The sequence below is a fragment of the Ostrea edulis genome, chromosome 2 (genome assembly GCF_947568905.1).
Source record: "Ostrea edulis chromosome 2, xbOstEdul1.1, whole genome shotgun sequence".
NCBI classification, from domain to species: Eukaryota; Metazoa; Mollusca; class Bivalvia; order Ostreida; family Ostreidae; genus Ostrea; species Ostrea edulis.
Genome location: NC_079165.1, coordinates 73,691,534 through 73,719,485, shown reverse-complemented (window position 1 = coordinate 73,719,485; position 27,952 = coordinate 73,691,534). Strand labels below are relative to the sequence as shown.

General features: G+C 33.8%; 2 protein-coding genes across 3 annotated transcripts; both read right to left on the bottom strand.

The window, feature by feature from the left end:
• Window positions 1-11: 11 nt before the first annotated feature.
• LOC125679347 (zinc finger matrin-type protein 5-like) lies at window positions 12-6,879 on the bottom strand. The gene is made up of 2 exons (XM_048918503.2): window positions 6,162-6,879; window positions 12-901 (listed from the first exon to the last, which is right to left on the bottom strand). The coding sequence occupies exons 1-2, from the start codon at window positions 6,284-6,286 to the stop codon at window positions 490-492; spliced, it is 537 nt and encodes a 178-aa protein (XP_048774460.1). The 5' UTR covers window positions 6,287-6,879; the 3' UTR covers window positions 12-489.
• A 745-nt stretch (window positions 6,880-7,624) lies between these two features.
• On the bottom strand, window positions 7,625-25,391 carry LOC125679346 (NEDD4 family-interacting protein 1-like). 2 transcript variants are annotated; one of them, XM_048918502.2, is made up of 7 exons: window positions 25,232-25,391; window positions 24,975-25,071; window positions 21,497-21,621; window positions 20,533-20,611; window positions 14,957-15,081; window positions 11,947-12,013; window positions 7,625-9,852 (listed from the first exon to the last, which is right to left on the bottom strand). In XM_048918502.2, exons 1-7 carry the CDS (start codon window positions 25,259-25,261, stop codon window positions 9,749-9,751), a joined length of 627 nt encoding a protein of 208 aa, XP_048774459.2. In that variant the 5' UTR covers window positions 25,262-25,391; the 3' UTR covers window positions 7,625-9,748. The 2 variants fall into 2 exon arrangements, with proteins under 2 accessions (XP_048774459.2, XP_056013202.1); XM_056157227.1 differs by having other exon boundaries at window positions 7,625-12,013; window positions 25,232-25,364.
• Window positions 25,392-27,952: the final 2,561 nt, after the last annotated feature.

Below are 27,952 nucleotides of genomic sequence, written 5' to 3'. Positions count from 1 at the left end.
TTGACTACAGATTTGCATGTACATGTATTTATTAGAAACTTCTACCAACAGAGTCCAAATGCATAAACAAAGTAACTATCATAAATACATGCATTATCCCCCAAACACATGTATTACCACAAATATATTGTATAGCAGGTTTATCGATAATAACATCAGAACTTTCACAGTTTGCCTAATCATTTTCATTCATCCCATGTTATCTATGATTTAATCATCCATAAATTCATCAACATGTTAATCACATATTTTGCTCCATTGATACGATTGGTTATTTTAACGGTTGGGTCATAGCTTCTAGACATGAATTCTGGCAATTGCTGTTCATGTAATTCTAAAGTGGACAGTAGCAGTACGCAGTTCATTCCCACAGTGATGATGTATCCAGTTCACATCTTAGACATGTGTAAGGACGAATTCTCAGGAAGTCATCTAGGAATTTATTTCACCGTGAAATACAATGTAAAACACACATAGGCAAGTTACCGGTCAACCCCAATCCACAAACTGTAATCCCCGAAGAACATCTGGTGGAGGGGGCAGAATGGAAGGAGGGGGATTTGGTATCTGAGCCACATGAGGAGGAATTTCATATACTGGTAAAAGGGGGGCCTCTTCCTCTTTGTCCTCTTCCTCTTTGTTATGAACTTGTTCATCCTTTTTATACCTTTTTGATAACCATTCTGACAGCTTCTTTTCTGGGTCACTCTCGTCCAACAAATCACTCTTCCTCTTTCCCTTGGCCTTTTGTTTTTCTTCCACTAGTTTCTCTAGCTCAGCCTTCCTGTTATCAGTCAGATGTGAGAATTTACAATTGTCCATGAAATTACATGTGCCTGTGTTAAGGAAGTTCTTGCAGGGTCTCTTGGAAAGCTCATCTTGAAGAACAATTTCTGGGTTTCTAAAAGTATCAAATTATCAAAATATGAAATAAAATCTATTTGTTATATGTATATCAGTCATTTTAAAGATAAAGGTTAGTACAGACCCAAGGCCCACAATGCTCACAGGCACCACACGATTTTATCCCAGAAACTTTACACCCTTTAATTTGTCTGCATTGAAAATGAGGCACTCAAAGATTGAAATTGGAATGTTGATAAAAACACAGGGTTTTGAGGCATAATGACCAGCATGAAGCACTCAAATGTGAGATTCCTCCGAACCTTTGTCCCAAATTTCATATATTGACATTGATGTTGCAACTTTCCTTACCTCTTGTAACGTAATTTAAAGTGCTAAACCTTCAAGGCTAGGTAGCACACAATGTCCGCTCTGACCTCTCCTACTCACATGTCAATTCTTAACAGCCCAGGAAATATATCCTTGAGGAAAAGTCTGCTCTCAAATTAATTGCTCTTTATTGTCAATTCTTTGATACCTTATTTATCTAACAAGATTGTATGGTTGATGAATTGTTAGAATATGATTTTTTTGTGTAACCTTTCTTTAAACTAAAAACAATTTGATTGTTTGTATCAATAGCTCTATTTCTGCCACCTTTATTGCAATTTCTATTTTCAAAACTGTTCAAAATGTATCTGTATGATTTACATAAAGGATATGTGGCACGATGATCACGTGATGGTTGCGAATTTATTATAAATTTAGAACCGGATGCAGCGTAGTTAAGCTTCCCGAGAAAAATCACAATACTGTACAGACACACTATACGACGTCATAATAAAAAAAGTATGTCACGACATTGTATTGCGGGGAAAATGTCATCATATTTTGTTGTAATTTGCTACCGCTGTCAAGTGTTTTGTGTAAATCTGTTAAATGAATTCTTGTCAAATGATAATTTTCATTTTATTTCATAGTGATTACAAGTCTCTTTTTCATATATATACATTGCATATATTATATATATGTATAGTATGCGCCACAATAATTTTGATAGTATAGCCTACAAGTCACCGAAATCGCTCCTACATGCACATGCAATTTGCATCTCTAGGCATTTACAAAAAGAAAGTCAACTGTCTGTAAACAATGACTCAGTGTAAGTGTAAGATGATGATCGTTTGTTGATATTTACTATAGTAGTGTGAAACTAGAACTGGGCACACATTTCTCCGAATCTTGCTTGGGAAACGTACAAACTATTCAGGTGCTTTTATAATCGATCCTTGTTTGCGAAAAATACTCCCCCCCCCCCATGACGTTAATCGTTACTTTTGGTCAAATATTAACGTCCATACTAGGAATGTTTAATTTTTGCAAGCATTTTCATGTAAATATAAGTACGCTTTATCTCTGAAACTATTTCATATTCCAAATTATTTTTACTAACTTTACGAAACACTGCTGCGGAAATGGTAACTAATTTAAAAAATATGACACACGTCGGAATTTATGCGAGAAGCAGACATGTGAAAAAGAAAAAGGTGCAAAGTCACAACATGTGCGATACATAAATACCTTGAAAAATAGCATGGAGACGATCGAGTCAAGCGACACTAGCAACCATGGCCGTGGAAATGCTGTTGATCTAGTAAAGGAAGTAGTACTTAGCTCATATTGACGTTAACTAGACATAACCCGTGGTTTGAAAGAAAGAAGACGTATTGTTCAGAGCTAGACTAGACGTTTTGTTTGAAGCCATGTTTAATATATACATGTACATGTATATTTAAAAAAAAAAATTTAACTCAGTTTTTGTTCCATAATTATGAAAATTCTAAATATTTCAATAGGTTCAAAACAAATATAGTTTCTAACAATGTATTTCAAAACAGGCACGAAGAATTAGGCTGCCCCCCCCCCCCCCCCCCCCCAGCTTTGACAATGAGCTTTTATTTTTATTTTGTAGTGCAAATAAATTGAGACTGTCCCATCCCCCATTACTTTTAACAGGAGTTGTACATGAAAAGAATATAAGCTTGAAAGTTATTAATAACAAATATTTCGCCAAGCCTAACCCCAAGTGAACATATCAATGTATAAATTCAAGGACGTCTACCTCAAAATCAAGATTAGCTTCACCCCCTTCATATTTCTACAGGAAGTTGGGTATATGAATAGCTTTTAATTGCAGTGTTTGCAAAAAAATTCATTGACAAGTTTTTGAGCAGTGCTTCATTTAGTATCTGGACTACCCTGTTTTTGAGTACCAATTTCCACCCCAAATCCTTAAATTTTCCCAATTTCTTATTATATGGTTATGTTTAAGCATTTTATTATTATGTATTTTATATTTTACATATATTCTAAAATTATTGTAAAAATATAGATAAAAATTCCATCAAATTATTTTTTTGAATTGAAAATCGGAATAATCTTGTAAATTCACAATTTTCGAAAAGGGGGGTAATTCACAGCTTATTATCTCCCTTGTATACCTAGAAAGTGGCCATGAAATTTATACACATTGTATAGGACATCCCGATGGTGCTTCATGAAAAAAAGAAAAAATATTCATTGACGAGTTATTTTTGGCCACATCGTCCCGCATGTCCTTAAGTAAAAATTTCACTTGTCTCAAAATCAGGTTTTCTGACGACAAAAATGTGTTGCTGCAATATTGCCGCAATATAGCAGCAATATTGCCGCAAATATTTTACTTTGATAAGGGAATGGATCTGATAATTGTCCCGATACACCAACTCTTGCTATATTTTCTAAGTTTGTTCAAATGTACTCGGATATGTACCTACTGATGATTTAATATATCTCAAAAGTTTACTTCTCTTTCTATATGAAAGGTAGATTTCCTCACATTTCACAGTCACGTTGTAAGTATCTGTGTGATTTACAAAAGAAAAGGATTGTAGCATGCTGTTAGTGGATTATTCACATACACAGTGGTCCATATTACTACATGTGATCATTCCTGATAGTTATATTTTCACTATATGCAATCTATATATAACTATGTCAATTAAGCAGAAGTGATTGAAACACAGACTCTTGCTGCTTTTTGTATATAATTCACAAATACTGTGTATTTTGATATTACATGTACTCGTTTTGTCATATAGAGACTAAAAGTTAACATGAGGCCCACAGGCCTTATCAGTTACCTGAGTATTAATGAAAAGTATCACTAGCCCAAAGGGCTTCAAAATTTATAATAATTTTCCTGTTCTGCATATCTAAGCTACTCAAATTCTAAATTTAATATTCAGCAGCATTGCAGTATAAAGCAAGATTTGTTATTTTAAAAAAACACAAACACCCCCAAAAGTTTTGATACCGATGAAAAACTTTACAATTACTTACGGGTACATTAACAATATATCACTATCATGGACCAACCCTAAAACTGTGAATTTCACAACCCCAGGGTTTCAAGTCTAAGAGTCAACTTCCCTATAGAGTTGTGAAATACACAATTTTGGTAAATCCCTCTCTGCTTTTCCTATATATGCATTTACTTTTTATAAAATATCAACAGCATAAAAGAAGTCTTTTTTATAAAAGATGTTATTTAAATGTTTTACATAGAAACACTGCATGTAAAGTTTGGCCCCACCCTGGAGTCAGAACCTTTACCCTGAGGATCATGAAATTTACAATTTTGGTAGAGGCCTTCCTGCTCTACATAACTATACATTTAGTTTTTCTTACAGATGTGTGGTTGTGGAGATGAAGATTTCAGCAAATTGGTCAATGTTTGACAGTTTTTACCCCACCCCTAAGGCCCCAGGGGGTGCAGGAGTCCTGAAATTTACAACTTATGTCCCCCTTGTCCCAAAGATGCTTTAAACCAAATTTGTAAAGAATATTGGAGATGGTAAATATTTTATCAAGAAGATAAAAATGTTCAATTGTTAAGGCACAATGGACAACAAAAAACGACAGATGCAAACCGATAGCAACAGGTCACTCAGGTGACAGGTAAAATATTTAGGAAAATTAGCTGTACATTTAAAACCTGTAATGTTATTAAGACTCATGTTCATTGACTGAAACTGCATTGTTGTTACATGTATATTACATGACTGTACTAAAAGTAATACCTATCCATCCATCCATGTCTTGATTTTGTCATGCCTCCTACGTATGTTTCTATCTGACATGTTTTTTGAAGATTTCATCCGTAGATTTAAAAAATATTATAACAAATAATGTTTTCAATTTTCATTAAAAAAAATTTCTAAAAAATTTAAATGTTTATATCTGAGTTTTTAAGGTACCTTTTATTAGATTAGATTTTAATGTAATGCATCAAATCACAGCGAAAGTTGGACTCTACAATCTCTTATGCAAAAAAAACACCTTTTTTTATCATTACAGGAAAAATCTAAAAAAAAAAATTCACATGAAATATTCGAGAGCTTGTATCACTTTTTCAATGGTGAAATCATACTTCATAAGAGATGTTTTAACGAGCCGTTAAACAAAATTTTGGTGTAATGAGCTACCTTAAAACACTTAACGATTCACGCAGTCACTCAAGCACATGTGCCTTACATTCAAAGAAAAACTAGTTTGCCACAAATTAAGTGCTTCAGCCTTAGGTCTCGATATACTCTATATATTACATTTATTGTGTATTCATACTTTTGAATGTTGATCTTTATATCTTTGTTGGTCATAAAAAGTTATCCATATCAAAGTTTACTTGTGTACATGCACAAGTAATGAGGTCATTCAAGTCATGCAATAGATCCCCACCCACCCTACCTCCCTTTGCAATGCATGTATTTGATATCACTTGTTAATGACATAGAGTTTTTTCTAATGTAGAATGTTAAGTGAGTGAAGATAAAAAAAAAATATGCATACATTTTAAATATTACAATATAGTTTTTAGTATGTTGCACTCGCCCAGGCGAGCTGTTCCTATAACAGGTGTTTTAGTACATAAACAATTTATGTCCACAGGGTTTTGACACAATGTGAGCAAACTGGTATATATAGCAGGCCTAAATAGTGTGCACCAGTTCGCTTAGATTGTGTCAAAATCCTGTGTTTATCATCACTTTATGTTCGTTTGAAATGGCGAATTTAGAACACTAAACCTGTGGGAACATAATTTGGGGAAACGAGGGGGTTAAATTTGGTCTTTCCTATAGGAGGATACGAAAAACCGAATATAAACACCTGTGGTTTGCCGATATTTATTGACTTGTTCACCTCAATGATGATAATGTTTACATGTGTACATCATTAAACTTTTTATAATACTTTCTAAATTGATTGTAATCTAATACCTGAAAGAATCATAGTGAGCTTTTTTATTCCGTTGATGCTGAACCCCCTTCAAATGATTTTTACGATGAACTGGGTTATCAGCGAAAGATTTGTCGCAAAAATCACAGTGGTATCGCCTACCCATCGAGATTCATCAATCAGTCACTTGACTGGTTCTCAAGTCAAGAACCAATTCAGAACACGTTTGTTAACTCTTACATGAAATGTTTCAGTATCGGGGCCCGAGAAGGGTAGGCCTAATAAAAGTACATGTACAGAAAGTGTTATGTTGTCATAAAATAGGCTTATACTACCAAAAATATTTGTTATAGAATTTTGTAAAACTATTTGTAATTCCTTCTTTTAAAATTTTTATTAAAATATTACTAAAAATTTTGTTCAAAATATATCTGATATTTATCGTCGATACCACAAAATTTTCCTATGAAACCACCTTTATTTTAGCATTGTTACCCAATCTTCACATGAAAATTCAATACAAAAACGTATTTTTATTGCTGCATACCGATTTCCGTTGTTGTTTGATCTAATAAAAGAAAGTCCCATGAAAACACAGCAAAATCCTGTACTTTCAGTATACTTGATGCCTACAACATGTTGGGCATCCTATGACCTGAAAACTTTTTAAAATGCTGTGTTGATGTGGGATTTTCTATCATCTGATCACACAATACATGAAATGTATCGTTTTTGAAGGATATCAGATTTTGGCTAGGTTTAATGTTTCTCCATTGAATTTTCAAGTACAGATTTTTGAACAATGCAAAAATAAATTAAGGTGGTTTCATAGGGAAATTTTGTAGTAAATATAGTTTTAGCAACATCAAAACATTTACAAATATATCTAAAAAATTCTAAACCTAAAGTTTTAGGGGTAATCTCTGCATGATGGTAGAAATCGCACTCTGGTAGATATATTTATCATCGGTGACCCTTTATTTATTGTGAAAATGAACATTTGCTTAAAAAAAACAACAAAAATGTCCTATATTGTAAACCAATTTAGCTGCTGCAACATTTGAATATATTCCTTCCTTCTGTTAACACTTACCACATCCAATCGAAATTTACATATTGTCCACACAACAGTTGTTTAATCATATTGCAATATTTGTTCGTCATTGAATATCTGGAAATATGCCTGCCCAAGATCATTCCTTGGTCAAGTGAATGAAGCAAAGAACGAGGACATATTTAGAGTTTAAATAATCTACATCTATTCTTTTATGGCATAATAAAAGCCTGCAATACTCTCTATAAATTTTAACAAAACAATTAAGATATCAAAACATGTAATAAATGTATATATTATTCTTTTCATCCATTGGATTACAATAAATAAATGTTTTAACATTAACTCAATCTCCTTTCATACCATATCACTAATGAGGATTTAAACCTGTAAACAGGTAAACAAAATGTTTGTTAATAAAAGCTAGGAATAGAGAAACATAACAAGCTATATTGTCCTCATGTAAATGCCTTTATTTTTAGGTATTGTGATTTAATATCCATTTTACGTATATTACTTAAAACAATCAAATACTGGCCAATCATGTGGATAAAACAATACTTCATCTATAAACCTATGAATTACCAACTACCAAATTAAAGCAGTATGCAACAGCAGATTACTTAACAGAATGAAGATAATACCTATCCAAATTTGTAAATATTCAACAGTTTGAAGAAGACATTTAAAAACTCTATTTGAAAAAGTAAAGCTTGTTGGGAATCCATTGAAACACTGGATCAGCTAAGAGGGGGTGGACACTTAGAAGTACCCAGTACTTAATTCACAAATTGACTGTCTGACGTCCTTTTCAGCATCTATCATTTACATTATTATGTATCTAAAAATTCCTTGCTACATTAAACATTATACACTGTATGTTGAGTGAAAGCTAGCATATACATATTAAATAATTCAAAATTTAAACTTCAGTGAAATCCATCATCAATGTACTACTTCATCTAAATGACATATAATGAACAGGCATGGGGAACAACAAATGTAAAGATTTGAATTGAAAGACTGAAGAAACAAATGGTCCACAAAGGTTTAAAAACAGTCAACTGCAGTACAAATACTGTTATAAATATCATTTTAAGGTTAACTACTTTCTTTTGTAAAATAAGCTTTAAAATGTTTTTTGCCATTCTACATACCACGTGACGTCTACAATTCAACACTGAAAGGAAAGACACCAACATGTCATATATACCCAACATCTGCAAATAATCTTGTTGAAAAATTGATGATGCAATCAAACTGTAAAGTTTTTTTTCTTCTAAATCCGTCACTTTATTTAGTGTAGCGTATATTAATAAAAATATGTTCAAAATCTAGGGTTAGACAAAAATTACAAAAAACCATGTCCAAAAATCAAAAATATGTTCAAAATCAAGGGTCAGACAAAAATTACAACAAAAAAACACGTCCAACAATCAAAAAAGTTATATTTACAGCGAAATTTATAACAAGTATTCCTCTCTGGAAAAAATAAGAACCTCCAGCTTTTGAGCACAACCATGCAGGACACTCTAACTTTATAGGTACTGGTTCAATACTTATTTAATTTGTTCACACATATGATATACTATTCACTTAAATCCATCCCGTTTTTTAAGTCAAATCAAATTTTAAAAGGGTTTGGAAAAGACTACATAATGTGATACTCAAAATCTGCGAGATTTGACTTTTCTGTTCTATCCAGTGTATCGTCAATATCTATACCCCTAGAGATGTACTTCAGTTTTGTAATTCATGATACAAGTCGCAGAGACTTCAAACCAATTAAACTATTTATATTCATTAATTTGGTTGATATATCTTTCCAAACAGAACACTGATTTTTAAAAACGTCTATATCAATTTACCAGAAATTTGGGATGCAAATTTAATACTTTGACCAATAATTCAAAATTTCGATCTCTTATTGATTTTAAGGCATTAAGAGTGCATCTGATGTACAATTTTTAAAAAATTGACAATACCCCTAGTATGTTCTAATAAACTCTTATAAATTCTAGATGATGTTTTTCAAAATATTTGTGTGCAGAAAGGTCATTTTCTACTTCAAATCTACTTGCACTAAACTTTTTTTTTTACCTACATGTATATTGTTTAATAGAAGACATGAGTATGTATTTCCTGTAATAATTGATTTGTGTTGCTTATGTTTTGTTGACATCAACAGATATAATAATTTTAAGTGCAAGAAGGTCAAGTTTATCACACTGTAGCACTATGAACACAGTTTTTCTTTAATTTCATGATTTCCCCCACAATGTAGAAATTCGAAATATACTTCTCAAAGAATGAATATGACAATACTACAAAACCCAGGTGCAAACCTCTTTAGAACAGAACATTAATTCTGTCCTCAACATTAAACATACATCACATAAGCATCGAGACTGATTAAATAACTATATGTATTCTTTATGTGTCCTTCATGTATGGAGACTAACCAGCACCAAAACAATATGATGGATGAACTTAATAAAAATTCCTACTATGAGTAAATAAAAAAAAAAACAACAAAAAAAAACCCCAACAATAACAATGTGGAAATCTTCGACACTAAAACAGGAACAAATTTCTATTTCTCAGGCTGTTTTGAATCTGGTTCCACTCATATTTTGTCTTGATGTAGTGAATAGCTCCTCGTAAGAAAATCAGCATTCCTACAAGTAAAAATTCATTCGAAATTATTTTTGATTTACAACACACAACTACCAGGTCGTGCTAATTGCAATGGTGGTGGTTACAACGGACATTCCCCAAACATTTGTTTCAAAAGATCTGAAATACAGTAAAAAAAATTTTTTTACCTTATTTCCGTTATCTCTTGGAGAGCTACACAAATTACAGCTTTATCCAAACATGAGGCCCATGGGCCTAGAATCGCTCTTCTGATACATTGTAGAACAGGCAAAAATTCTCACTAACCAAGATTCATCAATTAACAAAGTTTGATGATGTTAAGTCAAATAGTACCTGAAAATTTAAATGTAACTGTCCAAAAGTAGGTCACGGTGACCTACTCTTGGTCGACACACTGAAGACTCAAGATGCATCAACTGACAAGTCAAAAAGTATTCAAATATAGCCGTCAAATTCCAAAAGAAGGCCACAGTGACCTACTTTTTGGTCGACACACTCCAAAGACTCAAGATGCATCAATTGACAAAGTTTGATGATCCTAGCTTTCATAGTGTCCAAAATATGCATCTAAAATTGAAAATGTGAAATTTGAATGTCTGCAAAATTCAAAAAGTAGGTCACTGTGACCTACTTTTTTTTTTTTTTTATAAATATGTTTCGAGGCCTCTAGACGCATCAACTTACAAGGTTTGATGAATCTAAACCTCTCGGTATCTGAAATAACAACCTAAAATGTATTCATAAATGATTAGCCATAAAATTCAAAAAGTAGGTCATGGTGACATTTCACATGAAGCACTTCAAGGTCCCATGATCCATCAACTCACAACTTTTGATGATCATAGGCTCAAAAGTGTCCAAGATATGCATCAAAATCCATTTAATAATAATTACCTGCGAAATTCAAAAAGTAAGTCACCATGACCTTCTTTTGAGACAACATGATATTAAGTCCTAAGATGCATCAACTGACAAAATTTGATGATCCTAGTCTTTATACTAAGCAAAATATCAAAGTTTTAACAAAACAAAATTTAAGGTCAACTTTGAAGTGACCCCGAGACCACACCCTTTGCCCCAGGATGATGACTTGAACAATTTTTTATCTATAACCTATCCTCATCCTTATGCATAAGTTTGGTGATAATTTGCCCAGTGGTTCTTGAGAAGAAAATTTTATGGCAACCAATACTTTTGTTTGCATTTTCCTAATTATCTCCTTTTGTTAAAGGGTCAAAACCCTAGTTTTAGTACAAGGATACCCTGTGACAAATTTGACAAAAATTGGCCAAGGGGTTCTTGAGATATAGCCCTTTTCCCAAAAAGTTTACGCACACCGCACGCCAGACATATGGCCATATGATTAGCTCTTTGAGCCTTCGGCTCAGAAGAGCTAACAAAAATCAATCCAACATGCATGTACTTCCTGGTCTGTAACTTTCACCAGGGCTGTCACTAGTTTTTGGGACAGGGTCCAGGATCCCTTTAGATGGGGAATTTATCAAAATATTTTGTTCAGATTTGGAATTTTTATATCAACATACAATCACCCAGATCCTTGTTTTCATTTAATAATCAGGTTTCCTTTTCTTTTCAGCACCACAAAGTAGAGCATCATCCACTCATAACTGGGAGTGTTTAAAAATCGATTCAAGAACAGAAATGTTATCTATCATAAAGACAGCAGTACATGGATCCAGATGAAATAAAAATCAACTATTAAAAGTATTTGTGGTAGAGAATCAATTATGTAATGTGTAATGTGTCCATAACAACTGTACAAAGTTTGGGGAATGTCAAGTTAGAGGTGTGAGAGGAGTTGTGCAACATGGCCAAAAATGCAAAATCAAACTTGATGCATTTTATATTGGCATTATATATGCATGCCATCACCCACCCACCATCACAAACATACTTGTGTTACTATATCTTCTTTAACTCGGATAATAAAGTAACAGCACTTTAACTGAATATTATCTGAATCACTGATTACAAGTGTGGTATAAATGTAATATTGCCAATCTTCATCCATTTTTTATTTATAAAATTAAATTTTCTGTTCGAACATTGTGTTACAAAACACAGAATTAGTTTGACATGAAGCTGTTCCTTACCACACAGAAGCAGTAGCCACCAGACCCAGGAGTCGCCATCCGCCCAATTACTGGCCCACTTATTGTGCTAAAGAGAAAAGGGATAAGTGGATTACATCTCATATAAAACTGATCATGCAGGCAATATAAAACACAGCTGCAAAACAAGAGCTCTCTAGGGAAAAATATTCTTCACTAATTCTTAATTATCACCACTTGAACAAGAGGCCCATGGGCCACATCACTCACCAGAATCACCTTGGCCTATATCTAAAACTTTTCCCTATATATTTGCATGTAAAACTTTGATCCCGTCCTACCCCTGGGAGCCATGATTTGAACAAACTTGAATCTGTACTATGTCAGAAAGCTTTCATGTAAATGTAAACTTTTCTGGCCCAGTAGTTCTTGAGAGGAAGATTTTTCCCTATATATTTGTATGTAAAACTTATGTATGTAAAAATCCCCTATTGTGGCCCCAACCTATCCCCAGGGGTCATGGTTTTAACAAACTTGAATTTGCACTGTGTCAGGAAGCTTTCAAGTAAATTTCAGCTCTTCTGGCCTAGCGGTTCTTTAAGGTAGCTCACTACACTAAAGCTTATACTCTTAATGACACTACATCACAAAATGGCGATTTAAATGTTTTGTGAAATTATTTGTATCGATCGATTTGTTTATCAAACATTGTAGCCCAGTGGTTAAAGCATTGGGCTGGTGAACAGTAGATCTCAAGTTCAAATCCACCAGTCTTTTGTGCATATGTGTTGAAATGATTTTTTTGAAAATCATGTTTTTATCCAAATTTGCATATTTTCTGCCCTTTTGGCATATCTACTTATTATACAGTAAAATATCTGTATTTCGAATATGGTTTATCTTGAATACCCCGCTTGAGTCGAAGTCGACCGCCGGTCCCGGCCGTTTTCCCTATATAAATGATTAAAAAAACTTCTGATATCTCGAACACGGTAATCTCGAATACTCCGCTTATGTCGAAGTATTTTCAAGGTCCCATACCCTAAATTCACCTGGTTTATCTCGAAGTGCAGTCAATTTTCCACTCTGCTTACCATACCTGGCATCGTTAAGTCACACATTCACACCCGCGGCTACATCAATTATAATTAATGACTGCTAATCCACATTCGTCTTTTTCGAGTAGACCCAGGTCGCAATAAATGGTTCAACAGCTTGGGTGATTAGTGAAGCCTTCCAACATAACGACTAAAATTCACCGCCAATTATGAACTAACACACCCGATTCCAGGGATGGTGTTTTGAATGACACGCTCTATCATTAACATGTGGGTTAGATAAACGCACAAAATTGTCAAAGTACGCTTGAAGGTAATGCTCTTAATAACGATAATGCATTTAATAATACACGCTTCATCATTAAAACTAGTACAGAGAAAACACGAAAATTTATTTAATAAACATCTGAAAGTTGTTTTTTTTTTAAATCCGTCTTTTTTGTTTCTTACGTGATAGGTTCTTTCATTACAACGCAATAACTACATCCCATTCGAGTCTGGACATGAGTAAACTTAAAGTAAGCATACAGGCACGATCATCTTAATTTTGAAACACATTGTGAATTCAATTGGATGTTTATATATATATATATATATATATATATATTAAAAAACGAAATGTTTGTCTTTGAAATTCCACAATATTAATTTATCAACTTGTATTAAACTATAAGAAACGGCAACAGGGTTTTTGTTTATAATGCAAATCCCATACTATGCATCAAATATCCTCCTCCTTCAAAAAAAATATCCAAGATCGATTTTGGATATCTCGAACCCCCGGATATCTCGAAGTTTTTTCAAGGTCCCTTGGACTTCGATAGAGATATTTTACTGTATATAATCAAATCTTTTATGATTAAATCAATTTGTACTGCTTTGAGAAACTATCTCTGGGTGTAGTGAGCCACCTTAAATGACCCTACCCTATTTTTTTAAGATTATCTCCCCTTTGAAAGGAGTATGGCCCTTCATTTGAACAAACTTGAAAGCCCTTCACTCACAGATACTTTTCACCAAGTTTGGTTGAAATTGGCCCTATGATTCTGGAGAGGAAGTAAACAAGAGGCTCGTGGGCCACATCACTCACCTCAGCCACCTTGGCCCATAGCTAAAGATTTTCCATATATACTTCAGTCCCTATTGTGGCCCCATCCTACCCCTGGGAGCCATGATTTTAACAAACTTGAATCTGAACTATGTCAGCAAGCTTTCATGTAAATCTCAGTTCTTCTGCCCAAGAAGATTTTTAAAGATTTTTCCAATTTATTTCCTTGTAAAACTTTGATTTTAACAAACTTGAATCTGCACTATGTCAGGAAGCTTTCCTAGTCTAGTGGTTCTTGAGAAGAAGATTTTAGATTTTCTCCCTATATATTTGTATGTAAAATTTTGATACCCTATTGTGGTCCTATCCTATCCCCAGGGGCCATGATTTGAACAAACTTGAATCAGCACTATGTCAGGAAGCTTCCGTGTAAATTTCAGCTCCTCTGGCCCAGTGGTTCTTGAGAAGAAGATTTTTAAATGACCTCAACCTGTTTTTGCATTTTTGTGATTATCTCCCCTTTGAAGGGGGTATGGACCTTCATTTGAACAAACTTGAAAGTCCTTCACCCAACGATACTTTGTACCAAGTTTGGTTAAAATTGGCCCAATGGTTCTGGAGAAGAAGATGAAAATGTGAAAAGTTTAGAACAACAATGACGCTGACGAGACAATGGGCAAATTTTCATCGGAAAAACTCACTTGAGCCTTCAGCTCAGGTGAGCTAAAACTGTAAAAAGTTTAGACGGACAACAGGTGATCAGAAAAGCTTACTTGCGCTTACAGTTCAGGTGAGCTCAAAAGGGTGTGGCACTTCATTTGTGCCATCGAGAGTCACCTGAATAAACTTTCTATAAACATATTTATTAAAAGATACTAAAATCTTTATAAAAATACAAATGAATATAGAGGAGTAATGTAGAGCGTTTATAATTAATGGGCCAAACCTTGACAATAAAGATCCACTTGACAATGGAGAGTCCCAGTCCTGACAAGGCACCACATCGCCCAGCTATCGTGTTGAACAGGCATATAGAACACAGAAACCCAATCCAGTTAAAGAAGAATGCCACTGTAAAGAGAGGGATTCAATCAGAAATGACATCATATGTGCTGGTCTATGTTAATCTGCATTAATTCAGGTGAGTTAATTTAAATCATGCCATCACACATCGTGTTTAGTTTATTGAAACCTTGAGAAACATCTCTGTTGGTATACATTCCGGTTAATGTAAAATCTGAACCATACCGACGGACCTTCAATTTCCGAATTTCGATCTCTCGAACTCTCTATTTCTCGAAGTTTTATCAAGCTCCCTTGAACTTCGAGTTATCGAGAGTCACCTGTACATCCTTTTCTGCTATTCCTAAGTATGCATTTAGATTTTATACAGTATCAGCAAACTTACACATAAATACTATATACTAAGTTTGGCCCTACCCTGGGGTCAAAACCCTTACTCAGGGGAAAATCAAATTTACAATTTTGGTAAAAGACTACCTGTTCTATCCATTTAGTTTCAATTTAGTATCAAAAGCACTAAAGAAAATGTTATTTAAGTGTTTTACACATAAACACTATATAACAAGTTAGACCCTGCCCTGGGGTCATAACTCCTACCCCGGGGATCATGAAATTTACAAGTTTGGTAGAGGCCTTCTTGCTCTACACCACTATGCATTTAGTTTTTCTCACATGTGTGTGGTTCTTGAGAAGAAGATTTTTGAAAATTTGTCATTTTTGGGAAGTTTTTGCCCTGTCCCTAAGGCCCCAGGAATCCTGAAATTTACATTTTATGTTCCCCTTGTTCCAAAGATGTTTCACACCAAATTTGGAAAGAATTGGAATGATAGTTATCAAGAAGAATTTAAAAATGTCTATTGTTCACACACTTAATAACTGACCATTTTGGCCCCACCCTGATACCAAAACCCCTACCCCTGGAATAATCAAATTTACAATTTTGGTAAAGGACTACCTCTTCTTTCTAAATATCTATTTACTTTCAATTAAGTATCAATAGCATTAAAGAAGATGCAATTTAAGTGTTTTACACATAAACACTATATAACAAGATTTGCCCCGCCCTGGGGTCAAAACCCCTACCCCGGGGATCATGAAATTTACAATTTTGGAAGAGGCCTTCCTGCTTTACATCACTATGCATTTAGTTTTTCTTACATGTGTGTGGTTCTTGAGAAGACGATTTTTGAAAATTGGTCAATTTTGGGCAGTTTTTGCCCCACCCCTTGGTCCCCTGGGGTGCTGGAATCCTGAAATTTACAATTTAAGTCCCCCTTGTCCAAATGATGCTTTATACCAAATTTGGACTGGTAGTTATTAAGAAGAAGTTAAAAATGTTCAATTGTTAACGCACGACAGACGACTGACGAAAACAAATTGCAATAGGTTTAAAATTCCTGTTTTAAATATCTAAGCTAAATTCTAATGTTCAGCAACAGTATAAAACAAGATGTGTTCTTAAAACTTCAATGTTCTCAAAAAAGCATACACTGATGAAAGGTTTTAAATGATATAACAGGCATATTAACATTAAAAGATATGACTAATTTGGACCCATCCTACAGTCAAAACTCTGGGTTGTAAAATAACAATCTTTTGTACATCTTTTTCTGTTATTCTTAAGTATGCATTTAGATTTTATACAGTATCAGCAAACTTACAGAAAAATACTGTATATTAAGTTTGGCCCTACCCTGGGGATCATCAAATTTACAATTTTGGTAAAGGACTACTTGCTCTTTCTAAATATCCATTTAGTTTCCATTTAGTATCAGTAACACTAAAGAAGATGTTATTTAAGTGTATTACACATAAACACTATATAGTAAGTTTGGGCCCGCCCTGGGGTCAGAACCACTACCCTGGGGATCATGAAATTTACAATTTTGATAGAGGCCTTCTTGCTCTACATCACTATGCATTTAGTTTTTCTTAAACATGGGTGGTTCTTGAGAAGAAGATTTTTGAAAATTAGTTAATTTTGGGCAGTTTTTGCCCTGCCCCTAAGGCCCCAGGAGTGCAGGAATCCTGAAATTTACAATTTATGTCCCCCTTGTCCAAAAGATGCTTTACACCAAATTTGAAAAGAATTGGAATGATAGTTATCAAGAAGTTAAAAATGTCTATTGTTCTTACATTTAATAACTGACCATTTTGGCCTCACCCCTGGGATCATCAAATTTACAATTTTGGTAAAGGACTACCTGTTCTTTCTAAATATCTATTTACTTTCAATTTAGTATCAATAGCACTAAAGAAGATGTTAGTTAAGTGTTTTACACATAAACACTATATACCAAGTTTGGTCCCACCCTGCGGTCAGAACCCCTACCCCTGGGATCATCAAATTTACAATTTTGATAAATTGATAGAGGCCTTCTTGTTCTACATCACTATGCATTTAGTTTTTCTTAAACATGTGTGGTTCTTGAGAAGAAGATTTTTGAAAATTTGTCAATTTTGGGCAGTTTTTGCCCTGCCCCTAGGGCCCCAGGGGTGCTGGACTCCTGAAATTTACAATTTATGTCCCCCTTGTTCCAAAGATGCTTCATGCCAAATTTGAAAAGAATTGGACCGGTAGTTATCAAGAAGAAGTTAAAAATGTTCAATTGTTAACGCATGTCGCATCACGACGGACGACAACCAATTGCAATAGGTCACCTGAGTAAATGAGTTATCTAAAAAGTTGCACAGAATAGGTTAATTTAACTCATAACAGGACCATGAGACAGACCTTTTTTAATATTTTTTTTCCTCTTGAGATTTCTGTAATATTTTCTGTAGTTTACCACAAGATCCTTTAAACCAAAGTACAGGAGTTTGTCAAAATATATTTCTTTATATCATATTTAACTAGTCTTCAGAATTTTTCAGGTGGGTGTCAAAAATATTAAAGTGACAGACGCATGTACTATGCTCGAACTGCAACGGCAAAAGTTCTATGATTTTTTACACAGGTAAACACAACCATGTCCTTTACTTTCAATTCTATTCACACTTATGTCAGACGTGTATGAAATTTCTTCTAGGAATTATTAAGGCTTATTCATTCAATATCATACTTGCCACCTACCATGTTGATGTTGCCACCTACCATGTTGATGTTAAAAGCTGAAGTGTTCCTCAGTTTAATAATTTAACATCAGTCATCAATAGACTTTCCTTCTTACTTTAAAGAATTGTAATATTATCCATTTAATCTATGATCTATAAAGCTGAAAAAAAATGTTTGAAGAAAATAAAAATCCTTGCCCCATGAATATCTTCAATACCCATACAAACACTGTAAAATAAGGTCCTCACTTGAAACTGTGGGAGGAATCATGTACCCTCCCTCCAACATTAAATTTCAAATAAACAAAAGGCCCTGAGTGACCTTAGTCTTGCTGGGTTTTTTTTTTCAATGTTTATTCCCATGAAAAATTTCAAAGGGTGCTGTCATAACTGAACATGAATTCAAACATGGATTTACCTCAACACGAATATGACTAACATGACCTTGCTGTTCTGAAAGAAGGTCAAGGTTGCATACCACAAAGCCGAGTAAGTATAATCTAGTTTCTTTACTACTTTTATGGAGTATAATGAATATTGCTTATTTTCTCAGTAACTAAACAATAATCACTATACTCCTGAAGAAGTAAAGAAACTAATGAAGTATACTCAATCGAATCTGTGATATCATATATAAATTTATATAATATATATATCAACTTTGTTATCAACACACACAAAGCATAATACACGTCATATTTAAAATACAATTCATACTACAAATTCAAAATTAAAATTTGCATTGCGGGCACAATTTGGGTTAAAAGTTCAACCCATTAAGACCTGCGGCATGAATGTGAGAAGTCGAAATATGAACTAACTATTACCATATATACTCATCTATAAGTCGGTTCGCCTATAAGTCAGTTGTATAGTTTTTAGGTTATTTTGGAGGGAATTGCCATTGACCCATTTATAAGCCGGTCTTACTTTTTTCAAGAATCGATTAACAATTCATATCAATGCTCTAATGTTTTTATCCGTGTTTCAAATAATAATTTGAGAAATGCGCTGATATTTTATATTTTTCCCCAACAAATCAATTTCATATCATACTCTTCTGCATTTATAATTTATCCATGTTCCAATAATGTTTTGGGATATGACATCGATATTTCACTTTTTATTCTCAGCAAATTAAACAGTTACTATTTTATTTATTATGTTCATGTTTTTGTTGTTTAAAAAGTACTAGGCTATACATCACGCCGTCCAGAAAAATACTAATCTTCTTACGACACTCCTATATGTCAGACATAGAGTTTTGGACCAAAATTTAACTCCCAAAAATCCGACTCATAGGCGAATATATACGGTAATACAGTAACAGATCTCACAATCCAAATTGCTTCCAATTTAGTTAAAATATCAATTGTACCTGACTGATGTAACTACCAATACTGTAATAGATATACATTGAAACTTCTCTAAACCGGCCGGCTCTTGGACCGGAAAAAACAGCCGGTTTAGAGGGATGGCCGGTATACCGAGAATTTAGCAATTATAGACATTTTATCTCAATATTCACAAAGTAGGTACTGTTCACTTTGATCTGGTGATCTATGATCAATTATCGGTGGAGATCAAATTAGTCCGCTTGCACCTAAAGATAATTATGAATTACAAGAAATATTCTCGCTGGAATCATCTAATTTTAAACTGAAAATCTATAACAGGATACATAAAGAAAACACAGAGGCCTATTATTGGAATTCCTCTTACCTATAAAAACTCTGTTTACATTAATCGCTTATGTCATTAACAATTTTGTTTAAACGTTTTTAAAAAGTACAGTAGTAAATATGAAATTGTAATTTGAATATTTCTTTGGAATTTTAAGTCCATGGAAACCAAGAAAATTAATGTATCTTTTAATAATTATCATTAACAGTCATGGGTTTGTTCTTTATCAACTACCCCTTATATCCATACGAAAGTATGGTGAAACAATATGGTGTTTGATATGGTATTCATTCAATAATTTCCTAACTGTTTTTTTTACATTTTGTACAGAATTTGGAAGGGTCTCTTGGATTAGCTAAGTGTCAATTAACAGGATTGACAGCACAGGTAAACAATAGAAATTGAAGAGGCCACTAGTGTTTTTCACACCTCCAATGGATAATTTCATACCTGGCCAGTTGGTCAGTCAATTTGCACACCTGGAGGATCTTAATTAACCTTTGGCCAAGATTTTCTTGTCTTCAAAAAGTGGCCAGTATGTTAAGGGTAAATTACACATGTTTGTTAACAAATGTACTTTAAAAAGTGGCCGGTGTCCGGTTTTCAGGGGTGGCCGATTTTGTAAGACTTTCTTTGTAAGGAAATGTTAAGATTTCTGCCGGGACTTTGAAAATCGGCCGATATTCAGGGAGAACCGGTATTCTGAGGGGCCGGTTTGGAGAAGTTTCACTGTATTATCTTTTATGAAAATTCTGTACTTACTGACAAAGGCACACAAAAACATGCCATCGGTGCCAAGCGTGGCAGCTTTGTACAATCGACCCTCGTGTGGAGCAATTTCCTAAAATTAACAAATTTTGAATCATATCTTATTTTCAATACCAGACAGGGTCTATTGAATCTTACAGTATAGTAATATAAAATTCAGTATACAACAACAAGAGGCCTGCAGGCCTTATCAGTCACCTGAGTATTACATAGAGAATATTACATGCTAGCCTAAAATCCATATCATATGTTACATCAGCCTGAGTGGCTTTTAAATGTACAAGTCATGTATATTGAAAACAACAATAATAATAATAAAAAAACATTCAATAATTGATTCCAGCGGTTCCAGCAGGTGTCAAACTTATCTTTTTCACTATATTTATATGCAATATGTATCTGAGTTTCATAAAATGTATTCATTAGAAATATCGCAGCATTTACATTCAGTATCTTCCCTTTACATCTCATAGTGTATATAATATTTCAGCCAAAGAACAAGGTTATTTTGTATAATTTTCTTTTCATCCAAAAATAAAACTATTTTTTGTTATTGATATTTGAAGATTGGTTTTATGTTCAAAACAACCTTCAAATTCTCTTAAGAAATGTTGAACACGATCACATTCCCAAAACAAATGTTCAATTGTTTCTTCTTCTATCTGGCAGAAGGTACAATTCTTATTATCTGTAATTTTGATTTTGAATAAGTACGAGTTTGAAGCTAAAATTTTGTTCCGAATTCTGTATTGAAACCATTGCAGTTCACAATTACTTGTAACTTTAAAAGGCAATCTGAAAATTATTTCAATCTATTATTGGAAGGGTAGTTATCAAGAAGTTTGCAATTGTTAGTGCACGACGGACGTAGACCAATAGCAGTATGTCACCTGAGTAATGCAGGTGACCTAAAAATATTAACAAATCAAGGAAAACAGCAATCTATTAAAAAGCATACATCTTGACTATCAATGTTAATGTCAGTGTCTCCATGGACTTCCTGGAATTTTGAGCGCTCTGCCTCCTCATAGGTTGGCAAAGTTGTAGCCTCGGTATAGGATGGCAGCTTCTGGTTAGAAGCATCTACAATATAAGGAAAAGAGTAAATGATAACTATCGGATTTTACTATCCTATGATGATCAATTATGTTATTGCATGCTAAACACACATGAATGAAATTGCCAAGAGTGGATCTTGTTTTTAAAGCCTAAGGGGACCAAAGTAAACTTGGATGTAAGGGTTGTGATTTCATGTAGATGCTATTGGTGGACCAGGGGACAAAGCCCACACTCCCACATAAACCTTATACAAGATATATGCCCCTCAAGGTGCAAAATTGAAAAGGGTTATACATATATGCATCATTTAATTGATAGTAGTGCCAAACCAATTGAAAATATTGAGCAGATCATATCTTCCTACGTCCAGAGTGGATTGACCATGTGACCTAAAAATCAATAGGGGTCATCTACTCCTTATGCTGTACCAGTGTACCAAGTTTAATGTCAATCAAGCAAATGATTCTTATAATATAGGAGACAATATATTACTATGTCCAATTTAACCCTTGACCTTTGGCCATGTAACCTTAAATTCAATAGGGGTTATGAGTGTGTCGCACTTATTCAGTATTGCACAGAATTAGCCATTATTTTCAATCAAAACACCAGAACACTTGTTTAACGTACTGTTTACTTTCTTGCTAAAGAGGGATAAATCCTGTTTTAGCGAGAACATCTTGCTATAGAGAAAGTGTTCCCAAACTGATAAATAGTATTTGGAGAACCTATGTGGTGATGAAAATTAGCCATTATTCATTCAATTTTCTACAAATATGAATGAAACTTTATTCAACTTATAGGTTAGTTCAGCGCTTGATTTTAGTACGTGAAATAATCGCCATGAAAAATGTCTAGACGACAAAGACAAATTGAAAGATGGCTTAGAGATAACTCAAAACAGCTGTATAAGCCTATTTGTTTACTTCTTTCTTAAATAAACAGGTAGAGTGCGGTTGAAAGTCAGGGTTTGAAATTAATAGTCACCGACTCGCCAGTGGGCGAATTAAAATTCTGCAAAGCACTTCATAATTACCTTTTAGAATAACTTCTCTGCAAAGCGTCTAAGTGATTTTGAATTACCAACAATGTGGCGATTTATAAATGGGGTCAGTGAACCCAAGAAGCAAAAAATACTGACAGAAATGAGTATCAGGGTAATTACAATAAGACAGAAAGACAACAGTTGTTGGAATTATGAAAGACCAACCGACTGTGGCTAGAAAATGCGGAAGTGGATGTAACTTATTCATATAGTGAGTTAATACTTGATACTTCTTCTTCGAGAAAAAGGCTGGGAAACATGCATGTCGCACGCAAGGGGCATGGGGTGTCGTGTCATGGTCGGTTGGTCTTCCATGATTTCAAACTTCCGTTATCTTTTTGTCTTACTGTATTCACTGTGATACTCTTTTCTGTAATGCCATCAAATATCACAGGGTCCCGATTGTTTGTTGCCGGTTGCATGTCGTATAAACCAAACAGCATAACAAAACAAGAAAATACTTTTCAAATAAAACATGTTCTAGTCAGTGGGCGACTAAATTTTGATGTGGGCCCCTATAATTGCAAGGTTCAGTATAGCCCACATGGCCACCAAAGTTTTCAAGTTAGTTTCAAACCATGAAAGTACATAAAAACTTATATTATCAATCGTAGACGATCAATTGTTGCTACAGACATGACACAGAAATTGTCACTGGATAAACGATATACACTTCTTCCGTTAAACTTAAGGTGGGTCCTTAGTCCTGAATTTTTGGGGTTTAGGTAGCATTTTTTTGTTTGGAATCAATAGATTAACATTCAGAGTAATGAAAAAAGGCAAATTAGTTAAGGATTTCCATATTAATTTTCATTACAGTCACTACTGAAGTCATGTACCCCTATGTAGATTTTTATGAAATTCATTGGAAACAGTTATCTGTTGTTATTTTAAAAAGAAATAATAATTTAAATTGTATTTATCTATCAGGAAACATGTCAATAACTATAACACATGTCATTTTCAATATGTTCATCAAGTTTTAGTATAATAAGTGCAAAATTATTGAATTAGCCTTATTCTCCAAAATCTTAAAAAACAAACTAATATGGACACAACTTCCTTATAGCATGGTTTACATATCATTTTTTCTGTTTATATTAGTAGATGTACATCTGTTATAGTTATTTATGAAAAAAAATCCATACCTTTCCTTAATAATTTCAAATCTATAGCTTCCAGAGTATGTATACCCCAATAAAAATCCTAAGTCTGGCACCATACAGCTGAGCTATTCAAAACCACTGATGGATTAAAATTTTATGTAATTACATGAAAAGACACAGATAATAATTCCTTATCACCTTGGTAAAATGTTTGTGAAAAATATAGGAAATTTACTGCATAATGGACTTGATAAATAATTTAATGAAAACAGAGTTATTGTCCTTGGATTCAATATTTTGAAACACATTATTGACTATTCAAATATAACTAAGACTTTTGAAATATTTTATGGCTAACAAGATTTTTTACAATAACTATTGAAAAAGACTCCAACAAAATTTATGTTCCAGTCATTAAATTATTGACTTTGGAAAATCTTATGACGTCACAGGAGTGTGGAACTACGTTAAACTAAGTTGTTACTGAAAGGTCATCAGTACCCCTTGCTTGTCGTAAGAGGTGACTAAATGGGGCAGTCCTTCGGACGAGACCGGTTCCGTGGGGATACGGGTTAGAATAGGTTGCTCCTGCAGCATTTAAAATGGGAATCACGTATTTATTTACCAATGCACACGTTTTACACAGATGGAAGAAAACCAATTCTTGGTTATAACAGTACTTGGTGAGGGGGAATCCCGACAGTAATTTTTAGTGAAAACAAAGTGCAAAAATATATGGGCAGAATTAGGTTCATCTAAATTTTAAGATAAAATGCTATAGAAAGACACAAAATATTAAGACTTTCGAACTGATATTTTAGTTTCTCAGTTATAACAGTTTAATTTACAGTATGACAAATAGTTTTGTATGTTTGGTGTTTATGAAATTTATTCTGAAAAGCAAAATACTCATTGATTTGAAAATCAGGGGGTAAATACGCTTTGTGGTAAAAAATTATCTGGAGCTCTGAGTAAGTATGTACTAATACCATGTCATGTCATTAAGTTTTAATGATATCAAGGTGTTTTCAGCAGTTTTGGGGCATGTTTTTCAATAATTCCCTGGTGTATTAAGTGTTTCCGCTGTTTCCATGAACTGCTGGATATGATATTTCATACTAAGTAAAAATTTCAGGAAATTCTCATCTCAATCTTCAGATGGTTCTTTGTAATTTATGTTAGTTGACATGAATACCAAGACATGGACATTATTAAACATACAATACCTGTTCCATATGCCTCACTTCCTGGATACTCCGGAGGCGGAACTATCATCACAAGATTCACAGGCTCTGCTGGTGCGCTGGCTTCATCTTCACGAAGCTGAAATATCAAAGATCTGATCAATAATCTCCTCCCTGCAGAAAATGCAATGGCGGCTGCTTATACCTACATTCTGTTCTTGTACCGTATGTCTAATGACCATTATGACAATAAGATTAACGTCAGTATAAACTAGTACATCTTACAGCTCAATACTTACCACCTCGTAACGTATGGAACTTCTATCCATCTTGTAGATGGAATTCTAAATTTCGTTGTTATCAACTAAACGGTAAACCGTTGTGAATGTTTATTATTACCTCTTCCGGTATATTGCGCAGACAGGCGGTAAATGCAGTACGGTCAAAAGCCGAAAGGCCGTTAGTACCAGCTCTACCCAGAGTTATCGTTCCCGCTTCGTTCCACTAATACCTCTGTCAACGTCTAAAAAGTATATCAGAATGTACTAAAACTAACTTATATGTAGCATATCAAACTGTAATGATAATACCTAAGCAAATCAAACACTTGTTTGAATTTTTTAAAAGCAGAGGATGGTAAATGTGAGATATTTGAGCGAATTAAAAGGTTAATTCGTTGTTTTTGTGAGCCTACTTAAACGTTGACAGAGGTGTTGTAGCGTAGCGTAGTACGCCCTCTGGTGAGAGATTTTACCAGACTGCGATTTTTTAAAAAATATTTTCTCTTTTCTCTTTTTTTTTTTTTTTTTTTTGCAATATTTCTCTCTAACATAATTTTTCTGCAATTATCAACTGTGATCCTTTTAAATGCATGATATATAAGATTTCTCAATTCTCTCACGAAAATACCTAATCATACATGGCACGCTGTTTTTACATTTATTCCTCTTCAAAGATATCCCATTATGAGATATCTTATATAAGTCATAAGATACCTTCTAACGTTTGCGAGATATCTTATATCCTTATAAAAGGTATGATATTTCTTATATATTTTTCTTTATAAGATATCTTATATGTTTTATAGGATATCTTATATACTTTATAAGCTATCTTATAACTTTAAAAATTATAAGATATCTTATAACTTTTATAAGATAAGATATCTTATAAAAGAAAGTTTATAAGAATGGGGTTTCAACCACCAAAAAGAAGTAAATCGCTCGATCAGGTTGTCGAAAGTCTGCGTTTTGGGGTAGAAAATGCACATTTAAATTATATTAAATGACTTTAATTCATACAAGTAATTTATTCATAGTACGTTTACATGCGCTTTGATTAATATCTTATCAATTAAGAAATGAATGTTAGTTTTGAAAATATACGATAACTATAATAATTATATTAGACATGTATATTTCAGGTACAGTAAGCGCACGGTACTGGTGTCACTTTACGTTACGCTTATAACGTCATAAATTGTGGCAAAATATAATCACGAAAGCAACGTCACATTTTAAACAAATTAAGTAAAACACATGCATGATTTAATGTTTAAGAATTCAAAATAAATCCTTGTACGTGTATAGTGTACATTCATAAAAATTTTGAATTCTTAGAAATACTCCAAAGTATACGTACTGTATTTATTTCACCGTGCCTACAACAGCAGGTATGTCGTATGAAAAAAGGGTAACCGTTTCGGTAGGCTTCGTTTCGCTTCGGTATATTTCGTTTCATTTCGATTTCGTTTCGCATTTTACAGGTAATCATTCCATGAAATAAGGCTTGTAATTCTTATGAATGACCTCTGAGAAATTTGAACACAGTAAAAAAAAAAATCAGTTTTGGTTTTTTCTAGGATATATATTGCATGGCTAATTGTATGTTTTAATGAATTTCTATATTTTTTGTGTTTCTTTCTCTCACATTTTAGCCCGTTTTGCTCTATACTTTCTCACCACCTCTGGTGTTTGTTTATATTCAGTCTGATTGATAGTTTTGGTTTTATTCTACAATGCTAGCCTTAGTTCTCGGCATTTTTGGAGTTTATATATCTATAGAATTCAAGCGTTTCCCTTTGTGATATTTTCTTTTTCTCATCCACTTTCTGAAATCCATAATGAAATAACAAAAGTCTTTTTAAAACTATCATAAATTTAAGCTTTTACAATCGATTTTTTGTTGGGGAGGGGTCGTCATGGAAGTGAAAAATGATTTCATCATAAATTCAAACCTTTCCATATTTTTGGAAAAAAAGCTACGAGATTAATTTCGTACAGTGTACATATATGAGTACTTATGGCTTATTTACCAAATCGAAACTTATTACCAGCCTGGAGGCGGTCGGTTAGGGGCGGGATCAAAAGATCGATGTGGGATAAGAATATAAATTCAAATAGTTATGTGGAGGGGGAGGGGTGTTTAAAAACTCCCGTACGTTTCTGTCATCCGACATCGATCACGCTCTAGTGAAAAAAAAAAAAAAGCACCCAGCGCATAGAAAGTATATGTAGTTTTGCGCTTTATAAATGAATAATATTAATAACCACGGTGAGTTGAAGTGAGAGTTAAAAACCTCCGAATAATATTACATTTTAACGTTTTGATGTACAGCAATTATCCTTTAGATCAAAAGAGAAGGAAAATATAGATGTTTATTTATGACAGCTACTAATTGAACAATTTCAGTGGCATATTCTCCACAAACCTTGTCATTAGACACTTTCTGAAACCCAAGCTTTTAATTTGGAAATCTGACGTCATTCGACATGCCAGTTCTACAGTGCCCGGTGGGAGGATGCGGGTGGAAATCTCGGGATCTGGACGTAGAATTTGCGGCTGTCCTGGCCACTGCTCTTCAGATTCATAACAGGACTGCACATCCTGTACATACCCCTCAGCACCCCAAAAGCTAAAACTGGACCCATCAACCATAGGAGTTGGATGTAATCCAGATCAATGGTTAGCTTTTACCAGGCAGTGAAACATATAAAAGGCCGGAATGGCCATCGCCAACG

What these genes read in the sequence shown, in the direction of transcription:
- LOC125679347 (XM_048918503.2), bottom strand. Translation starts at nt 6,286, where the DNA reads ATGGGTAGGCGATACCACTGTGATTTTTGCGACAAATCTTTCGCTGAT. An exon ending in GCTCACTATGATTCTTTCAG is followed by an intron (nt 902 to 6,161) that starts GTATTAGATTAC and finishes TGATACTTTTAG; the next exon opens with AAACCCAGAAATTGTTCTTC.
- LOC125679346 (XM_056157227.1), bottom strand. Translation starts at nt 25,261, where the DNA reads ATGGATAGAAGTTCCATACGTTACGAGGTG. An exon ending in GTTCCATACGTTACGAGGTG is followed by an intron (nt 25,072 to 25,231) that starts GTAAGTATTGAG and finishes TTGATATTTCAG; the next exon opens with CTTCGTGAAGATGAAGCCAG. An exon ending in TTAACATTGATAGTCAAGAT is followed by an intron (nt 20,612 to 21,496) that starts GTATGCTTTTTA and finishes TGTTAATTTTAG; the next exon opens with GAAATTGCTCCACACGAGGG.